The sequence below is a fragment of the Rhinichthys klamathensis genome, unplaced genomic scaffold, assembly GCF_029890125.1.
Source record: "Rhinichthys klamathensis goyatoka isolate OS25496 unplaced genomic scaffold, OSU_Roscu_1.1 h1tg000220l_1, whole genome shotgun sequence".
In the NCBI taxonomy this organism is placed as follows: Eukaryota; Metazoa; Chordata; class Actinopteri; order Cypriniformes; family Leuciscidae; genus Rhinichthys; species Rhinichthys klamathensis.
The window spans coordinates 2,098,281-2,121,318 of NW_026606744.1; the positions used below are offsets into that span (position 1 = coordinate 2,098,281).

The window sequence follows — 23,038 nt, forward strand, 5'->3', positions numbered from 1 at the left end:
AGGCTTTAATCAACTATTAACCAGCAGATTCAAGAACCAACAGTGGAGTAAAACAAAAAGATATGTCATATACCAGACTATTTTAGATTACATACAGTTCAACAGTTAGGGGTTAGTACATTTTTTTTTTTAATTAATACTTTTATTCAGAGTGCATTAAATTGATCGAAATTTACATTAATTGACATTAAAACATTTAAAATGTTAGAAAAGATAATGCTTTTCAAATAATGCTTTTCTTTTGAACTTCTATTCATCAAAGTATCCTTAAAATATTATCTGGGTTTCCGCAAAAATATTAAGCAGCACAACTGATTTCTGAAGTATCATGTGAGACTGAAGACTAGAGTAACGGCTGCTGAAAAGTCAGCTTTGCCATGATTATATTACTTTGTATGATTAAATTACTTATTTTTAAATATTATTTTAATATATTTCACAGTATTACTGTTTTACTGTAATTTCGATCAAATAAATGCAGCCATAAAATACCTCTTTCAAAAACCTTGGTAAATGGGAATATTAATCAAACAATAATACTGAAAACATGTATCTCTCTTCGCTGAATAATTTTAGCTTCAGTAAGCCTAAAACAATACAGTGAATGCCTCATTTCTTTTTACAAGCCTGCTTCTTAGTTAAATTCTGACACCTCTGAATCTGTATTGATGTATCATATCTAATTAATCACTCAGTGGAGGGGGGGAATATTTTTTCATAAAGATTGAAGGTAGAAAAATAGAAAGGTTCTATTGCAAACAGATTAAAACACTTCTGTGGCCTGTTTTAGCTAATAATATAACATTATGAATATTTAATAATGAAATAATAAGTGGGTGTATTTAGCATATTTTACTGTCCATTTCGTTCCCCTCAAATCATCCCACAGTCCATATTGGACAAATATGTGTGTGGTCAGGGTCAACTGATGAGTGACTGTGACAAAGTAGAACCCTTAAATATTTAATCCCCAGCTCAACCCTTTTATTGCTGTTTCTGCTTCTCTCTCCATTCATCTTTCTCTCTCTCTCTCTCTCTCTCTCTCTCTCTCTCTCTCTCTCTCTCTCTCTCTCTCTCTCTCTCTCTCTCTCTCTCTCTCTCTCTCTCTCTCTCTCTCAGCTGCTAAGCAGCGGCAGTCGTTATCTGATTTGTTCTGATGACGTGGTGGAAACAGTTTATAATGATCGTGGGGAGATCATTAAGACTAAAGAACGCAGAGTCTTTCTTCTGAATGATGTTCTCATGTGTGCCACCCCCAACCAGCGGTATGACCATTACACATTATCTGCAATAACTCTCAGTCTAAACTGTTTAGCACAGCATCACTCAGAAAACATATAATCTATGTTTAGTCTAAATAATCGATATTTAGAGTTAAACCTTCATCCTCCACACAAATCCCTTCTCCATCTGAGTAAACCAGTGTTTCTCTCCTCCAGCCCCTCTCAGGATGGTGTGAGTGTGGGAGCTGGAGGTGAAGGTGTTCCCACAGGACAGCGCTTCCTGCTCAAGTGGAGTGTGCCTTTGAGTTTTGTGGAGGTCGTGGAGTTTGGCTCCAGCGAAGAGATGGGCGACTCCAGATTTCCCCCTTTGCACTCAGGAGATAAAGTCGTCATCAATGCTAAACCTAGTAAGTTCTTGTTATACACACAAAAATATGTATTCAAAAACATCTACTCTGCGCCAGATTTCCGTAGTTAACCAAAAATCTGTCTGAATCTGGGTACAAAGAGTTATTTTCAGGTATTACTGGAGGTCAAGGTCAAATGGTGGTTCAGGTTCTGGGTTAAAAACTCAAAGTTTTCACATTCAAGCACTTGCCATAAACTACAGAGCTCATGGTCCATCTACTGCAGAGATCACCACCAAGACCACCGACTGTGTCCTTAAATTAGGCTTTTCAGATGAAATATCGCTGTCGCTGTTGTGTGCTGGAAGTTGTTTTGGATATAAATGTCTGCTTGATTCAAAAATAATCAAACAACTTAATATAGCCAAGTGATTGAAGCAATAGGAGGAAGTGCTCAGAGAGATATCCAATCTGCACCACCCTTAAGCAACAATACACTCGTGTTATTTTTAAACGTCAATGAGCAGAGATGTGACATTTAAAACACTCACAATTATTCCGAAAAATACATGGTCAGATTTCTGACACATCCAGATAAAGTTTCCATGGAAAATATGACACTGAAAACACTGGCGTTAGACACTGTTTACTGTGCTTTCCAGACAGTGTCACATCTGACAAAATCATGATTGAAGTCTGGCTTTTAATGTTAGATCTTAAAAATGAATTATTGATGGAAATATGTCAGGAGAACGGGAAAGGCTGAGATAACTAGAGAGAGAGATGGGGATAGGGTGAGGAAAAGGTAATAGAGAGAACTCAAAAGCTTTCTGCTTAAAGAAGGGATGTTATACACAACATTTCTCCTCATTATTCCTAGCAAAACAGGATTCGCTAGTGCTGTGCTAGTCAGCTAAAAGTCGTCTGTTTTAGTAAATTGCCTGTTTCCTCAGGGATTTCAGACAGAGTTGTTTTAAAAATGGCTGCTGTCTCACCTCCTGCTGTTCCAGCGCATCTGTAAATATGGGTTTTAATGCAATGCATGATGAATATTCATAATGTTGTCCTGATTTACAGAGATGTATTTTTGGGGGATTCTGCAGTTCTAGCAGCTGTTATAGACTCCAATGCAGTAAACGCATAATAATAATAAAACAACCCTTCAGTGCTTGGCCGCTAATGACACAACAATTCTTTTCAAAATCATCTGCCGTTGAGGACGTCTCTCCGCAGAGGCAGTCTGCTCTGTTTTTGTGGTTTGAAGGAAACAGGTCACACTGACTCATGAAGCTGAACAAAAGAGGAAAGACTGTTTTTCCTGTTTCACTGCGTCTGCTCTATTCAGCACAGCTGAGGTGACAAAAGAAGGGACTCCGGTGGGATTTTACAAGACATTATGCAAAAACCCACACTGTGATTCAGTTCTGTAATTCTCATCTGAATGCTATTTTAACTTTTACAGTTTTAGACAGATGAAACGCACCGAACTCTCTGTGCCGTTCCTCTAATGTTGGAAGATAGAAAAATCACTTTTCAAAAGACTGGTGTTGTCTCTATGGTTACTGAAAACACATTCTGTGTGCAGGAGCTGCTCTGATTCAAACTAGAGCACTGAATCAAGAGCTCTTGCATTCCCAGCCCCTTTCTTTCTTTATTCTCTCTCGTTTTACTTTTCCTATTCTAATTAACCATGGAGAATAAAGCTACCAGGAGTGATGTCACTGTTGGAAACTCTGTGGAAAAGTTCCAGAGCACCATTTTACATGTATTCATTTTGCAGAAACTTTATTCAAATTGAGAATGTTTAAATGTCTATCTAGTTTTTCAGTTAAATGTATTAGTATGTAAGACTGAATTAAGTGCTGAAATACCGCCTTAGTCTTTGTCAATGTTATTTTAGAATTATTTATATACTGTTATAGTGTTTATTTTTATATTTGCAGTTCTCAATTTAATTTAAGTTTTAGCAATCTTATGTTCTTAGTTTTTTATATTTCTATATAGCATTAATACATTTTTATTATGTATTAGTTTGTCATTTTTTTAAGTTTAAGGTTTTTTTGTCTAATATTTATTTATTTAAGTTTTATTTAAATTTACTGAAAGCAATTTTTGTTTTGTTCGGTTTTAGTTTACGGTTTTAAGCACAAGGAGTTAGTTTTGTCCTCTTTTAGAAAACTTTGACTTTAGGGAGAATAAAACATCCTTTTCCCCCCACACATCTTAAAGCACCTCTTCAAAGGATAAATGTTGTATACTTGCAGATCCTGACACTTCTGAACAAAAGTAAACACAAACGCTGCCAAATACAGACTGTGTGTGTTCTTGTATTGACAGAGTCTATGGCTGCCCCTGCCTCCTGAGCCTCATGTCTCATGTTTCTTTAGTGTGTCCATGCTAAACCAACCTGAAACTCACAAAAAAACTTGCTTATGTTTGTCCTCCTGCATGCTGATGTACAGTACTGCCAGACATTATTGGACTCATTTAGATGCTCTTCATAGAACACTGTCTAATGGCAACATTATTTTGATATATTTATTAGCGAACATGTCACTTCAGTTACTTTAAAATGCTTACAAATGTTTTTAATTTACTTTAGAAAATTTGTGTATATGTGAGACTCCCATTTTACTTCAGCTTAACCTAAAAGAAAATATACTCTTTTTGTCTTTCTCTCTTTTTCTCTCTATCTCATATTCTCCCTCTCTACTCAACATTTCTTTCTCTCTCTCTCTCTCTTTATCTTGAAAGAACAGAGCAGCACAAAGCAGTCTATTGTAAGGGACAAAATTTGGGTGATAGTCAGATCCACACAGGACATTCTTTATGACTCTAATTTGAACAAGTGTTTAATGATTCGCTGTATAAAATGAATCCATTTTAACTGTAATGCTCAAAGCTAGTAAAGTATAAAATGGAGCCAAACTAAACAAATAGTACTGGATAAAATCCTCAGATGATGATCAATACTACTTTGACTTTAACTTCAATTGGCTGTCTCTCATTTGCAGATAAGTTGTATATGGGTCCAGGGCAGCTGTACCAGGACCTACAGAACCTGATCCATGACCTGGGTTTGGTGAACCAGATCTCTACCATGATCAGCAGTCTGAAGGGGAACTATCAGGTGAGGTGTTCATTTCACTGTTTTTCTAAAACGAGGATGCACGCAGTTCTTGTCACTTAAAAGTCAATTTAACACACACTCTCTCTCTCTCTCTCCAGAATGTTAATGGGACAGTTGCTCAGGATTGGGTTTCAGGTCTCCAGCGACTCATTTTAAAGAAAGAGGAGGAGATTCGTGCAGCTGATCGCTGTAGGATACAACTACAGTTACCAGGGAAGCAAGACAAGTATGTGTGACCTCAGCTTGACCCTTAATACACTACCGTCCAAAAGTTTGGGGTTGATACAAATTTATTTTTTAACGTTCATGAAAGAAGTCTCTTATATTCACCAAGGCTGCATTTACTTGATTAAAAATAGTCAAAACAGTAATGACTTGAAATGTTATTAAAAATGTTAAATAACTGTTTTAATATATTTTTATAATATAATTTGTTTCTTGTGATGGCAAAGCTGAATTTTACTGGGTCCTAATGCCCCAGTATAGTGATGGGGACACTATACTGTCAAAAAGCACCGTTCTTTGGATGAGACATTAAACTGTCCATCATTACGGCCTCCTAATCATCCCCATATACTGATTGGCTTCATCACGGTCTTCTCCAATTAGCTGGTGTGTGGTGGGCGTTCTGGCGCAGTATGGCTGCCGTCGTTTCATCCAGCTGGATGCTGCACATTGGTGGTGCTGAGGAGATTCCCCGCCTTCCATGTGAAGTGCTTTGAGCGCTATATAAATGTAACAAATTATTATTATTATTAAAAGATGAAAAAAAAAAAATATTTAAAATAACAAATGTATTTTAAGTCAAGTCAGCTTTATTTATATAGCGCTTTATATTTAGATTGTTTCAAACCAGCTTTACAGTGATAAACAGGAAAATAATGATTCAATGAGGCAAACAGAATTCAATTCTGCTGTAAAGCAGCTCTAAAAAGACAATAGTAAACAGTCATTATTCAGTTGAAATCAGTTCAGGATTGATTCATTTCCGTCAATAACTGTGTAAAGTACATCAATTATGAAATAAGTTCAATTCAGCTATAAAGCAGCTCTGCAGAAACAGTGACGTCATCATCCAGCTCAGTTCAGTTAGTGTGACTCATTCAATAGTGTCACTGCAGTCAAATCAGTAATATCGTTGAATATTAAGTTTTAATGTATTTAGTATGTATTGGGATCTATTGGTTTCTGCATTGCTGAATTTATGAAAACAAGACAAAAATTTAAGTATTAATGTTTTTAATAGTGTGCATTATCATGTGCATATGTTAATTTTAGGTGCCATTTTTATTATTATTATTAATTAGGGTGCACAAATATGCCAAAACAGATTTATTTAGGCTTCTTAATTCACTTCTTACAACTGTGGAACTCAGGCTTTTAAATGATCAAACTTCCATGTCTCTGTGTTTATGTGACTCAGTGGTTTAAGAATGACCTCAAATCCCTAATCAGACCCCAAAGAAATCTTGTGTTATTATCCTCCTCCTGTGGATCAGAGGCTTTGTAGTGTGCAGTCGTCACAAACATACGCACACACCGATTATTTGTGACTGTATGCTTGGATTTTAGTGTCTGGATTATAGGAGTATCTTTAGACTCCCAGCTGTCGAACTAATCTCTCTGATAACATAAATCTCTCTCACACACTGTGACTGCTGGAAAATGTATGCAGGTGACTTTTTTTTGAGTTTGTGGTGAGAGTGGTCTGGATTACATGACCTCACTCTTATGCTTCTGGTCGTTATCTATTATTTATATCTACACTATGAACTTCGAAAGTCATAGAAATATAAATTCATTGCCAATTTAAAAATATGGAAAAGTTATAAATTCTGTGTTGTGTTGATTTTGTATTGAAACTGGCCAATTGTTAAATCATATCCTGCAATGTTACCTTATAAACCGGATGGGACCCTGTCTGTTTCTCCAGCTGTCTGACCAGCTGAATCCATGCTGAGATATTTAGACTACCCAGGAGATTTGTATACCGCCCAATACATGTCCTGTGAATCTAGACAAACATGTATTGTTTCTATTGTGAAAGCTTTTCCTGAGAAAAATCGGAACTTTGTTTGTGATTTTCAATTTTCAGGTACGGTAGACCCACGTTCTTCACTGCGGTCTTTAACACTTTCAGTCCATCCATCAAGCAAGCTTGGATCAGTAATCTGCAGATGGCTAAATTGGCTCTACGTACGTGTCATTTCCTGTCTCCGTATCCTGTCTTTTGTCTTTTACTCTTCTATAATTAGAGATCTAGGACTTAAAAGCCCTAAAAACTGCTTCAAAAACATCTGAAAATACATTTAAACGTATCTTAATATGATGTTCCCAACATATTTTCTAAGTAAACGTGTTCGTAAAATATTTTAAAAATTGTGCCATCTGGATTCATATTGTTCAGCGTGTGAATCATCGCTCAGCCGAGCCAGAACTGAAAGTTCAGTGCAGACAAATGGATTATAATACTGGCAACTGGAGGACACATATGGGAATATCATTGGTTTGTAGAATCTGAGGAATGCTTCACTAATGTAATGTTTTTGTACAGAGGAAGACAACATCCAAGGCTGGTTTTGTGCTGAAGATGATGGTAATCAAATGAGGAAGCAGAACCATCCTCTCTTACTCAGACAGATGGCTGTGGTCATGTCCAAACTACAGGAGTTCAAGGTGACATACACAACGTCTACATTATCAAATGAATCAAATTAATTATCAAAAATGAATCAAATCAAATTAATTATCAAATGAATGAAACCAATGTGTATTTGATGTGTATTTAAATGAAACCAATGTGTATTTGTGTCAGGTGGAGTGTGCAGTTCACAACCCAGAGCCTCACGTGAACACTGACAGCACTGCGGATCTGCCTGTTATGGGTCATGGATGTGTGTGGGTGAGTCGAGAGACAATTTACAGTCTAAACATCAAATTCTTGTATATTAAATCAGTCCAGCTTGCTTATTAGAGTCCACTTTGGATCAAATCTGTCAGTCTGGTGTGCGTGTATGTTTGTTGCCAAATTGCACCTGACCTGAAAGTTTTTTTAAAATCATTTTTAAAGAAGTTTTGAAGTCTAAAAGCATCATTAAACACTGTTCTGTGTGGGCAGTGAGAGTGCAAGGTTGCATTAAAGGCATTTGTGTATAGAAGGTCGTAAAACATTCCCTTTTCTAAGACGCGAAAGAGCTTACAGTGATGAGCTGCACTCCTTTAAGTGTCCCATCAATCTGAGAAAAAAAGATTTATTTCGCCTCTGGAAAATGCCTCAGACTTTAGGACTCATATCAGTTTTGTTTAGCCGTTCAGCAGGACAATGAATAGTTTTTACTGGTGTAGATTCTGAAATCAACTTCTCTTTCTTTTCAGGTGGCCAGCTGCACCAATCACATGGGTCAGGTCTCCATTGTGGCGTTGCAGAACTCAAATCCCAAAGTGACAGAGTGTTTTAATGTGGAGTCGCGTATTCTCTGCATGACGTTTGTGCCTCTGGATGAGCCCGTGGAAAACGTAGAGGGAAAGCCTGAGGATCGGAAAGCCAATGACACACCGACTGTGTGCTTGGGCATGGAGGAAGGCAGGTGTGTACATCACCCAAAACATCCACAAACACCATATAGATGAAGAGGAGGTGTGATGCCCTCCATTGTCTTGTGATGCTCTGTCTATTAACCTGATAAAATTGTGTTTTCTTTTTAGTATATCTGTGTATAAGAGCAGCCAACGCGCTAAAAAAGTTCGTCTGCAGCACTTCTTCTCCCCTGATAAGTCCAGCGTCACGTGTCTAGTGTACAAGAGTGGGTGTCTGTATGCAGGCCTGGTCAGCGGTTCTCTGGTCGTCTACTCCAGGGCAGATGGTAAGGAGTTTCTTTCTGCTGTGATTGCTGTATGAATCTTGATAAGGGGTATGAATGTTGAAAATTTGGTTGAATGCTTTTTTTTTTTTTTGGTATTAGGAAAAGTAAACAACCCAGTATGGGTTGCTGGTGTACTTAACCAGCAAGGCTTTCTTGATCAACCAGCCAAAGCTAAGTTTTGCTGGTTAACAGCATGGCTATGCCATTAAATAACCAGAAAATAATAAACCAGCCTTCATAATTCATGCTGATATAAGTTGGTTTCAGCAGGGAGTGCTCTGGAAAGTTCTCAAGGAAAGCGAGACGTTTAAAAATATTTTACCCCATCTCTCATTAATTCTTTCCACAGCTGTTTTTCTCTCCGGAAAGCTCATATTCCATTTCACTCTCACTCCAGTTTTCTGCTGCCAGAGACACAGATATTTAATACATATTTTTGGGTTACTGTGTAATACTCTGATTAATTGTATTTAATGGACGTGGTAATGATGCTGTTGTTTTAGGATTAGCCATATAACTTACAATGAGCAGTGTTATATATATATATATATATATATATATATATATATATACTGTATATATATATGATTTTGAGTGTGATATAACTTTTATACAACACTATTAAACTAGAAGTTAATATTGAGTCATTTGCAATATTCATAATTCACTATTGCCCATTACTTTGTTCTATTGTAAAAAAAAAAAAAAAATAAGTTGCTGCCTTAAACATCCAAGTTGATTGTACTTAAACATTTAAGTCATTTCAACTTAAATTAAATGAAATTGACTTAAAAAGGAGTTGAATCTTGTATCACTTAAAAAAAAGTAGAGAATTCATTAACTTAGTTTGAGTTAAACCAATGTAAAAACACATGTTGTCATAACTTATTTATCATACGATTTTTTACTGTGGTGAAAACAGTTACAAATGAGGTTAACACTGTTGGAACACATGTATTATTACAGTATATACAGTATATAATGTTGAAAAGTTTGTCTTTTTTAAAATAAATTAAAACTTTTATTCAGCAGTCGCATTACAGTAAATTGATCAAAAGTGACGGTAAAGATTATTTATAATGTTTTATTAAATGGCCTGGTTGAATTCTAATGTAGAATGCGGTCTGTTATTTCTTGATAAGACCGCTGCTGCTAAGTATAACACACCGTTGCCATGAAAAACAGAGCGTTGCCATGGACACAGTTCTGTTCACTCTGGAGGATAAACTCCTTTAAATCAATAAACTCCTTTTTAAATCAATATTTTGTGTCAAATTATTGATTTATTTGGTAGGTAGCCATGTAATAAGCGGGATAATGTAGAGCGAGGCGGTTGTTATAGCGAATACAACCCCTTCAGGCTGATTCAATCCTGATCAGCCTGTCGGGGTTGTATTCGCTATAACAACCACCTCGCTCTACATTATCCATTACACATTACAAAACATTTATATTTCAAATCAATGCTGTTCCTTTCAACTTCAAAATTATCGGTTTCCACAAAAAATATTAAGCAACTGATCAAGCAATATTAAAACTGTTTTCAACATTGATAATAAGGAGAAATGTTTCTTGAACACCAAATCAGCATGTATAAAAACTGATAATTTGTACAAAAATACTGCATATAAAAATACTTTTTAGTGTGCTCTTTAACATTCACATAATGTAATAACTAATGTAATGTAATACTTAATGTTTAGTAATACTCACAGGATGAGTAATTTCAGAAATGCAGCACAGTTTCAGATGAATACATTTACACAATGATATTTTCGTCTGGCAGTACCATTATCAGATTATGAAGGTTGTGTTTTGAATTAAACTATGTCTTTGTTTACATTTGACTAATTCAGCTGAATACAGAATGACTAGGCATTTGATCAGTAAAATGTATATCCTCATTAAAACACTTATTTTCCTCTTACATCACTTCTCATCACAACTGTATTTGAATCAGAGCGAGAGACAGGGCAGGAATGCTGTGTAGGCGCTGTTGTTATGTAACTCTCTTGAGGCAAACAAGCTGAATAAAGATCCACTCAAATACGCTGGAGGGTGGGATGATACAGGCAGAAACACATGCTGGCTATCAGTGATTTGTGGAGATTATTACGGGTCAGTGTAAATGTTATCAAACATGTTTAATATTACTGTTTTACTGTATTACTTTTTCATCAAATAAATGTAGGCTTTGTGAGAATCTTTTTTTCTTTTAAAAACGTTAAAAAAACACCCACAAACATTTGAATGATAGTGTCACATTGCACAGCGACTGTAGCCACTTTTCTCCCATCTGTCTTTAATAAAAATGATTTAACTTATAAATATCCTATGTGTTAATTGATTGCCATTATTTTATCCATTGTATATTTACACTTAAGTCTATTGCATTAAAAGCAACATGTGCTGCTGAATCAGCTTACTTTGGATGTCAGAATGTGTCTTAAAATAAAGAGGTTCACAGGTACCAGCTCCAAAAAAGATGATCCAACACAATTTTGATGGAAAAGTGGTACTAGTATTTCCACTGTGAGAGGAGTTTTCACCTCAATGATTGTCAGGTCTCTCTTCAGTCATGCCTTTGTGAATTAAACAAACACTCAACACTCCTCCATTCTGCTCTCTGAATGCTGTGAGGTCTTTATATTTCTGCAGGAAACCCACACACACAGTGTGGGTGAGGAGCACAGGATGTATTATCTGCCCTACCCTTTGTGTGACAAACATCACTGTAGCCTTTACCCTGATTTCTTTCTCACACAAGATCTTTCACATTCAATGTTCACAAGCCCTTATCTTCTCTGTGCATTTAAAACAGTAATATCTGAGATTCAGATTGTCTTCACGTCTTTTCTCGCCCTCACAGACGGTTCCTGGGTCGAGTCAGGGGCCCGTGTGCTGAAGTTGGGAGTGTTGCCGGTTAAAGCCCTGCTGGTGGTGGGTGAACACGTCTGGGCCTCATCTGGAGGGCAGATCTTCATCATCAGCACACAGACACACACTGTGGAGGTAGTACAGCACTTTACACACACATTTCTGCACACCTGTTTTGATCAGCGTTTCTACCGAAACTACCAGGTTTTTGTTCAGCAAACAGTGGTACAGTCTACCAGAATCCCTTTCTTTCTATAAAATCCAAATATCTGTAGGACTTCATTCTGTTAGGCATATTTTACTGGAAACACCAGTCAAAAAAAGTCAACATAAGAAAAAGGTTCTGAATGGCAATAGGCTATTATTTGCATATTTAAAGATGTGTGTGGGTCTATATTTTTATGACCTAAAGCTGTGATCCTTCTAAGAGCTATACAATTTATCTTAAGAGAGAGAGAACTCTTTCTTCATTCACTCTCACGGTACATGGGGACAGAGAGGCCTGCTGTGATCTCAGAATATTAAAGCCATGTCTTCTCTGTCCTACACTGACACACTGATCTGTTATCCAGCCAACATCACTAAGCTCATTAGCCTTCAACAGCTCTGCTTACTGTCAAATGATTGGCTCAAATGGAAGAGAGTGAGGGACGAATATGTGCGAGGTGTGCTGGAAAGAAATATGAATCAGTGATGCAAATAGAAAGTGAAATTTCAGATCATCTTTAATGAGATGAAAGCACAGATTTTTATGTGCCAGATTGTTTCTCCAGTCTAATAATGTTGTGGGTCTGATGTGCTTGTGGGATTTGCATTCCACAAACCCTGTTAAATTTCCCATTGCAGTTCCCTGTTATTTTGTTTGCTCCAGCAAATACGTCAAGCTGTAGTTAGTATATGAGAATCTAAATGTCATCCTGAAGTGGGTCAGATCAGAATCAGCTTTTCCTTCTCTGGACCTTCTTTTGGGTTACCTCATTCCTCAGATGAGTAGGTTACACAGACTGACTTTTCCAAAAATTAAGCCAAGCAAAGTCAGACCAGTGCTTTCCAGCCCAGTCCAGAATCTGGTGTATAAAAGTATGTTTGAGTTAAGATGCTTATTTATTTATAAAAACTGTGTGTATGTGCGTTGACAGCATCAGTTTGAAGCCCATCAAGAAGAGGGAATGATCGTGTCCCATATGGTGGTGGCCGGTGTGGGGATCTGGATATCCTTTAGCAGTGGCTCCACTCTCCGACTCTTCCACACTGAAACTCTCGACCACCTGCAAGACATCAACATTACCACAGCCGTCAACAACATACTCGCAGGTATAGTACGATATGTCAACACAAAAACTCACCCATAACAGATGGTGCTGTAAATATTCACCTATACATATTACAAGTGTAACGGAGGCCAGTTAGTAAGAGTTGTGTGGGTAAACCTCACACTCCTGGCCTTGAGGTGCACTAGCGACTGATGCTAGTGGCTGATGTCTTTAGCATCCTTGTCAGCGCACCCGCCTCCCATGCTGGAAACGCCGGTTCAAATCCTCCTCGGCGCGATGCGAGTAGAACCAGAGGGGTAACTTAGGTGCCGTGACCCAGATGGGAGTGAGGTTTAGGGGGGTGAGAGCATAGATATCATATAATAAAGGCTAGATGTCTTACGGCGGAGTCACTTCCGGCATCACCGTTCGGCCATCTTGTCATAGGCAGGCTCTGATGTAAGGTGAGTGATCAGCATGAACACAAATCCTCTTATCTCGCTGAAATCTTGACGGATTTACAAACGGTTTGGTTTCTTACAAACGTTATTAACATGGCTATAATTCTGAATGCTTGAACATATATGTTATAATTATTCATATGTATGCAGTGTCATAACTACATCTCTGACGTTTATAACAAACCAAACCGTTTGAAAATCGGTAGAAAATTGAGCAAGTTATGGTTATTTAAAAGTACATGCACCATTAAAACACAATGTTACGAGTGAGCGAGCTGCCTGTGACAAGATGGCCGCCACGTGCGGATGTCGACCTCCATTGGCCAGCAGCGTGGACGAGACATCTAGCCTTTATTATATGATATCAATGGGTGAGAGTAACACAGGCCAGCTAGTAAAGGTTGTGCAGGCAAACCTCCCTCCCCTGGCCTCAAGAGGCGCACTAGCGACTGACACTGAAATCTGCGGTCTTTAGTGTCCTTGTTAGCGCGCCCGCCTCCCATTCCGGAAACCCCGGTTTAAATCCCGCGCGGTACAAGTAGAACAGGAGGGGTTACACAAGGTCTTAAAGGGATAGTTCACCCAAAAATGAAAATTCTGTCATCATTTACTCACCCTCATGTCGTTTCAAACCCATAAGACTTTTGTTCATCTTCAGAACACAAATGAAGATACAGTATTTTTAAAGAAATCTGAGAGATTTCTGTCTTTCCATTTGAAAGTCTTTCACCCAAAACTCACACCTCAAAATATGAATAAATGACTGCAGTGCCGTAACTTAAAGTCCTTCATCATACATCATGATTGTGTCTCTTCAGAAGACTTGGATTAAGCCACTCGATTCATATTAGAGCTGCACGATTAATCGCAATGAAACCGCACGCGATTTAGCAAAGGCTGCGATTATTTTATGCGCAGCTTGTGTGTGCAGCACGGCTGATCAGTAGTAAATGCTGCTCCATCTGAACACCAGAGGGCGCCCTCACGCAGACACGCCAAATATGCCCCACCGCAGAAGTACGATAACGCATCATTCCAGGAAAGCCCTATCGCTGTAGCTGAATAAACAGAAGATTGAAACACTTTGATTAAACATGACTAATAAACACACGACTGCCTTAGGCCTGTTCACACCGGGACGAATTTCGCGCGCGTTATTCGCCGACGTTTAACGCCTCGTGACTAAACAAAGGGCGCCTATGCGAGTGTGCACACCGACGCGTAAAACGCCACGCGTAAAAGCGTCATTTTTTAAAAAACGCCTCGGGTTCGTTTTTTTGGTTTGACGCGCCACGTCAAAAACTATCCGACCAATGAGATTGGCGCTTTTGCTCACGTGTCTGGAGCTTCTGAAGTTACAGTAAAACACAACTTGGGGGCGCTCAAACACAAAACGGTCTTGCTGAGCACACATACGTAATGGCGAAGAAGATATACAGCGTCTATACTCTGCCGGGAAGAAATAAGACGAGGAAGATGCAAGGCTAGATGAATGTAGAGCTGCTGGTCTTGTTGGTGTCTTTATAAAGAGACACCAACGACAATAAAGAACTATATGACAAACGCGACAAACTTGCTCTCTTCTTCTGAGTGACAAGCGAGTGTCAGAAGCGTAGTTGCGCAGCGCCACTTTGTGGACCGGGGTATTTCTGTTTTACATTAAGCGCCATCTAATGTCAGGGAATGAATTTGCGTGTTCACTCGGCTCATCGTCAGCGAAAATCGCTTGGGTGTGAACACAAAAAACGCGTTGAAAAACGCTGACGAATAACGCGAGCCGATATTCGTCCCGGTGTGTACAGGCCTTTATTCTGTGTAAAAAGCCACATCATCTCACAGAAGGATGCTCAACTGTCGTTATGAAGTGAGTTTGGAGTAAAAGCATGTTATTAAATGTTGTCTTTTGTTGGACAAGAGGTTCATAAATTCTTCTCATGTTTGGAAAGATGTTTGACGCGTGTTGCTTTTTCAAATGCACGTTATAAGTGACTCAAACTCACGGTGCTTTTAGATGGAGCAGCGTTTACAGAGCCGTACATCAATGACAAGCTGCCCATACAAAATAATCGCGATAAGCCAAATCGGCTTAAGTGCGATTTCATGTAAATTGCGATAAATCGTGCAGCTCTAATTCATATGGATTTATTTAATTTTTTCTCTGTATGAACATTTTAAAGCATCGGACTTTTGGGTAAACAGACTTTCAATGGAGGGACAGAAATGTCTTCATTTGTGTTCCGAAGATGAACAAAAGTCTTATGGGTTTGGAACAGCATGAGGTGAGTAAATGATGACAATTTTTCATTTTTGGGTGAACTATCCCTTTAGGGATGACCAGTAGAAGTGATAATTCAACGCTTAACTTGTTTCCTCAACTGCAAATTCAAATGATATCAGTTTAAAATGATTACCTTCTACACTATGATTCACAAAGATTATCCCTCAGAGGCAGCTCCCTGTCATTTGTAGTCCCCAGACAGAGGCAGATTACAGGTGTCTCTGCTGATTTACAGCTCTGTGTTTACATCATAACATGACATCATGACTGGGTGTGTCTCTTTCTCATGTGATTTTCTTTCATGTGGAGGTCAATTACAGCATCTCCTCTAGAATCACAGAGCAACCTGTAACCTCTTGTATAACATTTTAAAGCCAGATTTTTTTCGTTCTCTTACTCTGATGGGGTCATGTTGGTCTGATTTTGTTTTCCCTTAGAGCAAAATAAGAATGGCATAAAAAGTGTTTTTGCCCTTCTACAATTAAAGCATGTAGATTTTACACCTTATTTGCAGATAGGCTCTTTAGGGGAAATTAGAGGTGGACTCTCCTTAGTGTGGCAGTATTTCACATTTCTACTCGTTGTGTTGTTTGGATCTCTTCCAGCATTTGGTTTTGTTTCATTTTCATTAGTAGTTCTGAATGGGCCGTTTGTGTAGCTCAACACAAGCCAACGTGTTCAGGAAGCCATTCAAAGAGCAGTACACTAAGAATGACCTCAGCATTGCTTTTTTTTCTGTCTTTCTGGTTTTTATGGTAGCTTCGTAATAGCTTTAATGCTTGTATGCATGTGTGTGTCGTTATGTTTGAATGTTCAGATCTCAGAGATTAAGAAGTCCACATTGGGCTTTAATAATCCTCACCAAATATTCCCAAAATAACCCCCAGTGTCAGTCGCATGTCAGTCAGGCAGCAGGCATGGTGGCCACTTTAACACCAGCTGGGTTTAGGACTGAAGCTGTAATCTGTTTGAATCGTAATCTCTTTTGAAATGTCTTCTCTTGAGTGATTGGTAAAATGCAGGCAAAGAGAACTTAGTCTTGCATAGTCAGACGTTTGATTAAACCGCATTAGTTTTGTTCCATATTGCATCTTATATCATTTTTATGCACCATTTAGGGGGCAGGTTCATCTAAAATATTTAACACAATAGTAGAAAATGGAAAATGGCACACTGGAGTGATATTGTGGTATTTCTGGCACATGTGCACTGTAACATCATTTGACTTTATCATCTATATATCATCAAATTTAGAATTGAGAGATGTAGAGGTGCGTTTTAATATGACAGCTTATCTGGTAAATTAATCAGAAGCGTTAAATGTATAGATGGGGTTTGAGTCACTCAGTGCACGTGCTCTGTTAAGAAGAGAGCAGTTTCTTTATTCTCCAGAGCTGAATAAAGGAGCTTTATTTAAATCTCCATAGTGACTGGAGAGTCCAGGCTGTGTTGTGTGTTGGGGGTTCCTCACTGAATATGTTGTATCGTGTTCTCTCTTTATGTCTAATGTCTGTATAATGTTCTAGACCTGGAAATTGATAGAATCATTATTTGTAACTGTGTGACTTTGGGGAATTTAAATAAATGACGCCAAACTCTTTAGGCTCTCTGAAAGCAGTCTGTTATTTATATGCAAATTGATTGGCAGGGTTTGTCACCAGGGTAGTTGACTGAACTTTAATCATTAATGTCTTTAGTGCTGCGAGTTCATCCAAAAAAAGGAACGTTTTTCAAAATAACTTTATTTTACACTTTAAGGCCTTCCTGCAGTTTTCCACCAAAATAATTGCTTAAAAATGAAGAAATTAAGACTTACAGTTGTACTGTAAAATAACAATATTATATTATTTTTCTTAAATACTTGATTTTTTACAGTTGTACTGTAAAATAACAGTACAACTTACAGTTGTACTGTAAAATAACAATATTATATTATTTTTCTTAAATACTTGTTTTTTTTGTTATTTTACAAGGAAACACAACAGTACTATTTCTTATTTTGTTTGATATTTTTATTTAGGAGTGATAATAATCAATATGCTATCAAATCGATTAATCGTGATTAATCGCATCTAACATAAAAGTTTTTGTTAATATAATGTGTGTGTGTATTATATATTATATAAACAACAACTTGTATGTTAAACGCAATTAATCGCGATTAATCGATATTATAGCACTAATAATAATAATATAATAATAATGATCCCCACTCCTTATCATATGTTCAGTAGGAAGTTAGGAACATTGCAAAAGGCCTCTTTTAGATGTCATGCTCCTGTATAGCTGTAGAACAATGTTTTTCTTATCCACTGTTTGATACATCAAGGATTTGTTTATAACAGTCCGTGCTAATAATATTCATCCTGACCTTCATTAGAAGAGGAAACTGCTTTGTCAGCTCTTTCACAGTGTTTTGTTTGGATTGGGAGGGTTTTTCCCCCTAAGATCAAATGTTTGAAGGAAAATGTGGTTGGGTCGAGCAGAGTTCAGCAGTCCCTCACCATGAACTCATGCGGCAGTTTGCCACACAGGAAACTGTCTACATGGAGACATTAGCCACAAGAAGGACTTCCTGTGTGAGAGAAAAAGGGTGTGTCTCTGACCGCAACTGTAGTTCCCTGAAACTGATTCATCACTGCTACATTAAAGTCATGCATTTTAACATGTTAATTTCAGATTTTATCTAAGTGATAATTAGGACCCTTAATATTTTAGTTTAATAGGTTAATAGTTTTCATACAACTACTTAATAGTTAAATAGTCCATAAAGGTTATTTGAGCCATTTCTTTTAGCATTTAGTATCATTAATGTGAATTCACACTTCCTGATTCTTATCATTGTATCATACATACTGTATAACACAACACTCTGGACAAGATGAGTCCTGCTGAAGTTTTCTTCGATCTGATTGGTCAGATCTCCGTGATCTCTTGGCATATTTCCTTGCCTACTGTTGTTACAATGAAAACATCCTAGATTTGGTGACTAATAGTTAAGGGCTGTGTTGGTACCTCAGCTGGCTTTGAAAGGCTCATTTAAACACCTGGGCGGATCTGAACCTGCCAGATTACTGTTTAATTCCCTGCAGAAATATATGTTATTCGAAGAGCCTACAAACTATCCATCAAGCTTTATTTGGTTATTTTTTAAATCATTTTATTCAAGGTATACACAAAAAAGCATTGATTACTATCAGGATTGCTCTATAATGACATATGGCATCATTGAATACATCAGACTGGGTTTTGAATGGAAGAATCTGACTAAACTCAAGCGACTTTTTTGAATGGCACTGGTTGAGTATCTAAAATACAGAATATTGTCTTTTAAATTCCAGTACCAGAATCCTTCAGCTTGGTTGTACTGAGTGTGTCGGATCATGCCCGGCTATTCCTTAAGCTCTGGGGCTTATTTGTCAGGGCTGGATTTCGTTCATGAAAGGCACTGCTGGTTGTCTCCTTACTCGCCGTGTTGTGTCTTTACTTGTTTCTGAGGTTTCCCTTAGGATTTAAGGGTATCTTCTATCATTCTGTTGGCAGTTTATTGGCTCATCAGTGGAATGAGGTGAAGTTTGAATCACCTTAAAATACAGAAATATCTATTGCTGCTGAGTGAATGCAGCAATAACACTTAACTTAACACTATAGTTAAGTCACTTAGCCTCAAACTCAATCTAAAAAATACCTTGCTGTTAAACATTTATTTTACAAGGTAAAGCATTTTTTCTCTCACATGTGTATTACAAAAGGAGAGAAATTCGCTGTATCATGTTTCTGTAGTTTCACTTCAGTGCAGCTGAATACAGTCATTTTGCATGGCTAGCAGTTACCTCAGACAGAGGGAACCTAAAACCCTTTTTAGTTCGATTTGTGTTCAGTAAAGCAAGAGCAGATTTTAGGATGAGGGCTGTTGCAGAATTCCTTTGTGTTGTGTCCTGACCTTGAAGAGATGGAGACGGTCACCCGTTGCCTTGGCTGTATGATGCTGTCTTATGTAACATTTGCTGAAATAGCTGGCAGACATGGTCATGATCCCTTCGTCTGGAATGGATATAACCGTACGACTGGTAAAAGATTTGTTGTTTGCCTATTATATTAGGAATGTACCAAAGCTCTTTGTGTCAGTTTATCATCCTAATACGTCTTTAGTCTGAGATGCAGAACAGTCATCCTCTATTAAGTGTGGTGTGAAAATCTTAAAATGCATATTGTGGCATTCGTGAAAATTAATGAGACTGATATCAGTGTGTGTGAAGGTACAGACAGTGGTCTTTGTCTCCGATGGCTTTGTCTCTTGTGACCTAAATACTCACTCATGTGTGCAGTAATGGCACAAACAAAGCAGCCTCCACAAAAACAGCTGCATTGACTCTTGGGGTTCAAAGAGATCTTCATTATCACATAAATTGTGTATGGATGATGCGTTTCATTTTTTACTTGAAAGGATTTTGGTTTAGAAACTCTTTTAGCCCCGTTAGTGGTTAATGCTTGCTTGGACAGATGTTTTTTTTCTCCTAGTGTCAGGAGTACTTTCTCCTGTCAGATATAACATCCTGCTTATTCAATTCTGCCATGTTGATACTGGTTATTATGATTTAATTTGTTTAAATATTATTTTTAAAAATAGGTTACAGAGAGTCTTTTTTTCATGTTGTTTATCAGATCTACCCCCACCCCCCAATTGATAATTGACAAATCGTTTTTGATTGTTCTTGACATGATTTATAGTGAAGTGTGTCAGTATTTTGATGGTGATACAAAGACGACAGCTACAATATCACTCAACCAGCAGGCGATTAACTGATCACAACAGCTTGACTTAGATTAAACATTAAGACAACTACAGTCATTTATATTACAATAACATAATCTTCTAAATGATAATCATTGTTATAATAACAATAATAATGACACTTATTAATATTATTATTATTATATTGAGGTTGAATAGGATGAGACCTTAAACAGTTCAATTCCATGTACATCTCTTTCTTGTCCCTCTTCGGAAGGTCAGACTGCAGACACACATACACATGCAGCCCATAGCTAAATCTATTCTTGGATGTTGGAGATGTGGAGCTACACCACAGCAGCCAGTTGAGAAGAATGCACCATAGGCTCCTTTTTGTAGTTTGCAATTAGTTAAAGGATAGTTCATTCAAAAATGAAAATTGTCATCACTTACTCACCCTCAAGTTGTTCCAGACCTGTATGAATTTCTTGCTTCTGTTGAACACAAAATAAGATATTTTTGAAGAATGTTGGTAAACAGACAGTTGATGGTAGCCATTGATTTCCAGAGAAGGAAATACAATTAAATGGAAGTCAATGGCTACTGTAAACTGTCTGGTTACCAACATTCTTCAAAATATATATTTTTGTTGTGTTCAACAAAAGAAAGAAACTCTTACAGGTTTGGAACAACATGAGGGTGAGTAAATGATGGCAGAATTTTCATTTTTGGGTGAAATATCCCTTTAAGCACTCTCAAATAAAACTGGTTGATTTTATGCATATTGACATAGTCTTTTAAGCTAATTAGGTCTTTTTCCATCAGCCATTAGGTGGACTGAACAGTTGTTGACAAAGTGGCCCTTGAAAAGTTGATTTTTGACAGATTTGGCCTGCTAATATTCAGGACTTGCAGTAAAAACAAAACAAAAAATCAAAACTGTACAAAGGAATGTTTTTGCAAACTCATTCATTCCTCAATTGTTTAGTAACGGCTCCCTATTAAGAGCAGTTTCCATGACTAATGTAATGATCTGCGATGCTCAGAAATATGAGCCAACCCTTTCCTAACGAGTCAGTGAGCACTGGAACAGCTGAATAGGACATTGTTCTCTGACTTTTCAATCCTGCAGTCTGGTTCTGACCATTCAGGTGTTTGGAGGATGGTTAACCCACAGATCACTGTGAGAGTATAGTCAGGGTCATGTTATATGTTGTTCCTTTTTGCCTGCAGTTCTGTTTGCTCATGTGTAATAAGTGACAAAAGAACTGATCTGTGCCTGATGATGTCATTCTTTCTTTGCAAGCACACTATTGTTCTGTCTAGTGTATAAAATCCCTTTATCGCTTAATTGTCCCTCATAACTTCATGAATTCTACCGGTCCCAAAGGTTATATTATATTTCCATCCATCCATTCAACCAACTTTGGGACTATTAAATTAATAAAATAATTATAGATTTGCTTTTATGGTATTTATTTAGATATTTTTCTCTGCGTCAATTTATTTCATGTTCTTTACCGATAATGGCTGAAAGACATTAAAAGTGTTAAACATTGAATTTCTTTTATTTAATCACCAAATTATTTTGAAATAGATTTAATATCATTCACCAGATTGTGACTGGACTGGACTTCAGTAGCTATTTTATGGAAAACAGAACTTTTGATAATTTTTATTTTAATTTTTATTAAAGTTTATGCAGTTTATGTACATGTTCATTGTGTTTGACAAATTTAGAGTTGTTTGTTTAACAAATGATCTGAGCATTCTAATGAGACCTTTCTCTCATTTCTAAGAGCACATAGTGTCAGGTTTCCTCGGAAACCAACTGCTGTTCAGCATCATCCCCATAGTAACCTACCCACACATGCTGTCGTGTTTCTACCCACACAGCCTAGCATGTGTGGATGATGTTATTATTCCGCTGGGTGAATATTTCACCAAGTACCTCTAGTCATAAAAGCTTGCCACAAGTGTTTATTAGTATGCATTTTCTCTGATTTAGGTTGCAAGTAATAAAATAATTCTTTATCACATGTGTGTTTCCACCTTCAGGACAGCAGAGAGTCTCTGTGAGCAGTCTGTTAGTCAGTCACGGTCTGCTGTTAGTGGGGACAAATCTCGGGGTCACAGTGGCCCTCTCTGTGCCCAGACTACAGGGCATCCCAAAAGTTACAGGTGGGTTTAATTCATTCTGCCATGTGTAGGACTTGAAGGGATAGTTCACCCTAAAATGAAAAATTAAGTCATCGTTTACTCACCCTGGTGTTGTTCTAATGCCGTATGCCCTTCTTTCTTTAAATGTAAAATAAAATGTCCCGCTCGTGTTCGTCCATATATTGGCAGTGAATAGCGAACAGCATGAAGCTTTTTAAAAAAGACGTAAAAGTATCACAGAATGATCCCATGCGACACGTGTCAAATATTTCAAGTGTTCTGGCGATTAGTGTTTGGTGAAAAACAAAAATACATTTTATGTATTATTTAAAGAAATTCTTGACCTTGGCCATTGGTCTTCTCCGCACAGCTGTACAACATGCCGTAGTTCACTCCTTGTCGCCCAGAAAAAGCACACAAGTTGTGAGAAATCAAGATGAACAAAAACATATGAAGTACAACTTATGTACCTTCTCTGAGGTAAAAAAATATCCATTGTGTTCTTCATAACAAGAAGTTATCGCGTTCACATCGGTCAACTGTCATTCTGACTGTCATCAGACAAACGGAGTTCCGGTCCGGCGATATTTGACTCAGTGAAGAAAGTACACGGATACTATTTTGAGATTTCTAGGCGTTGTATTTCATGCTGTGTTTTTTGTTAATATGGATTTCTCACAACTTGTGTGCTTTTTCTGGGCGAGACTGAGT

General features: G+C 37.5%; 1 protein-coding gene across 4 annotated transcripts in view; it reads left to right on the plus strand.

The window, feature by feature from the left end:
• arhgef10 (Rho guanine nucleotide exchange factor (GEF) 10) overlaps positions 1 to 23,038 on the plus strand; it is a 51,673-nt gene that overhangs the window by 23,703 nt on the left and 4,932 nt on the right. For all 4 annotated transcript variants that reach the window (XM_056264373.1, XM_056264372.1, XM_056264371.1 and 1 more), the window contains 12 exons: positions 1,120 to 1,265; positions 1,440 to 1,630; positions 4,585 to 4,700; positions 4,799 to 4,926; positions 6,796 to 6,896; positions 7,255 to 7,376; positions 7,516 to 7,602; positions 8,076 to 8,287; positions 8,406 to 8,563; positions 11,433 to 11,575; positions 12,580 to 12,754; positions 22,226 to 22,348. In XM_056264373.1, coding sequence (XP_056120348.1) covers positions 1,120 to 1,265; positions 1,440 to 1,630; positions 4,585 to 4,700; positions 4,799 to 4,926; positions 6,796 to 6,896; positions 7,255 to 7,376; positions 7,516 to 7,602; positions 8,076 to 8,287; positions 8,406 to 8,563; positions 11,433 to 11,575; positions 12,580 to 12,754; positions 22,226 to 22,348 — 1,702 coding nt within the window. The remainder of the gene's footprint in view (positions 1 to 1,119; positions 1,266 to 1,439; positions 1,631 to 4,584; positions 4,701 to 4,798; positions 4,927 to 6,795; positions 6,897 to 7,254; positions 7,377 to 7,515; positions 7,603 to 8,075; positions 8,288 to 8,405; positions 8,564 to 11,432; positions 11,576 to 12,579; positions 12,755 to 22,225; positions 22,349 to 23,038) is intronic.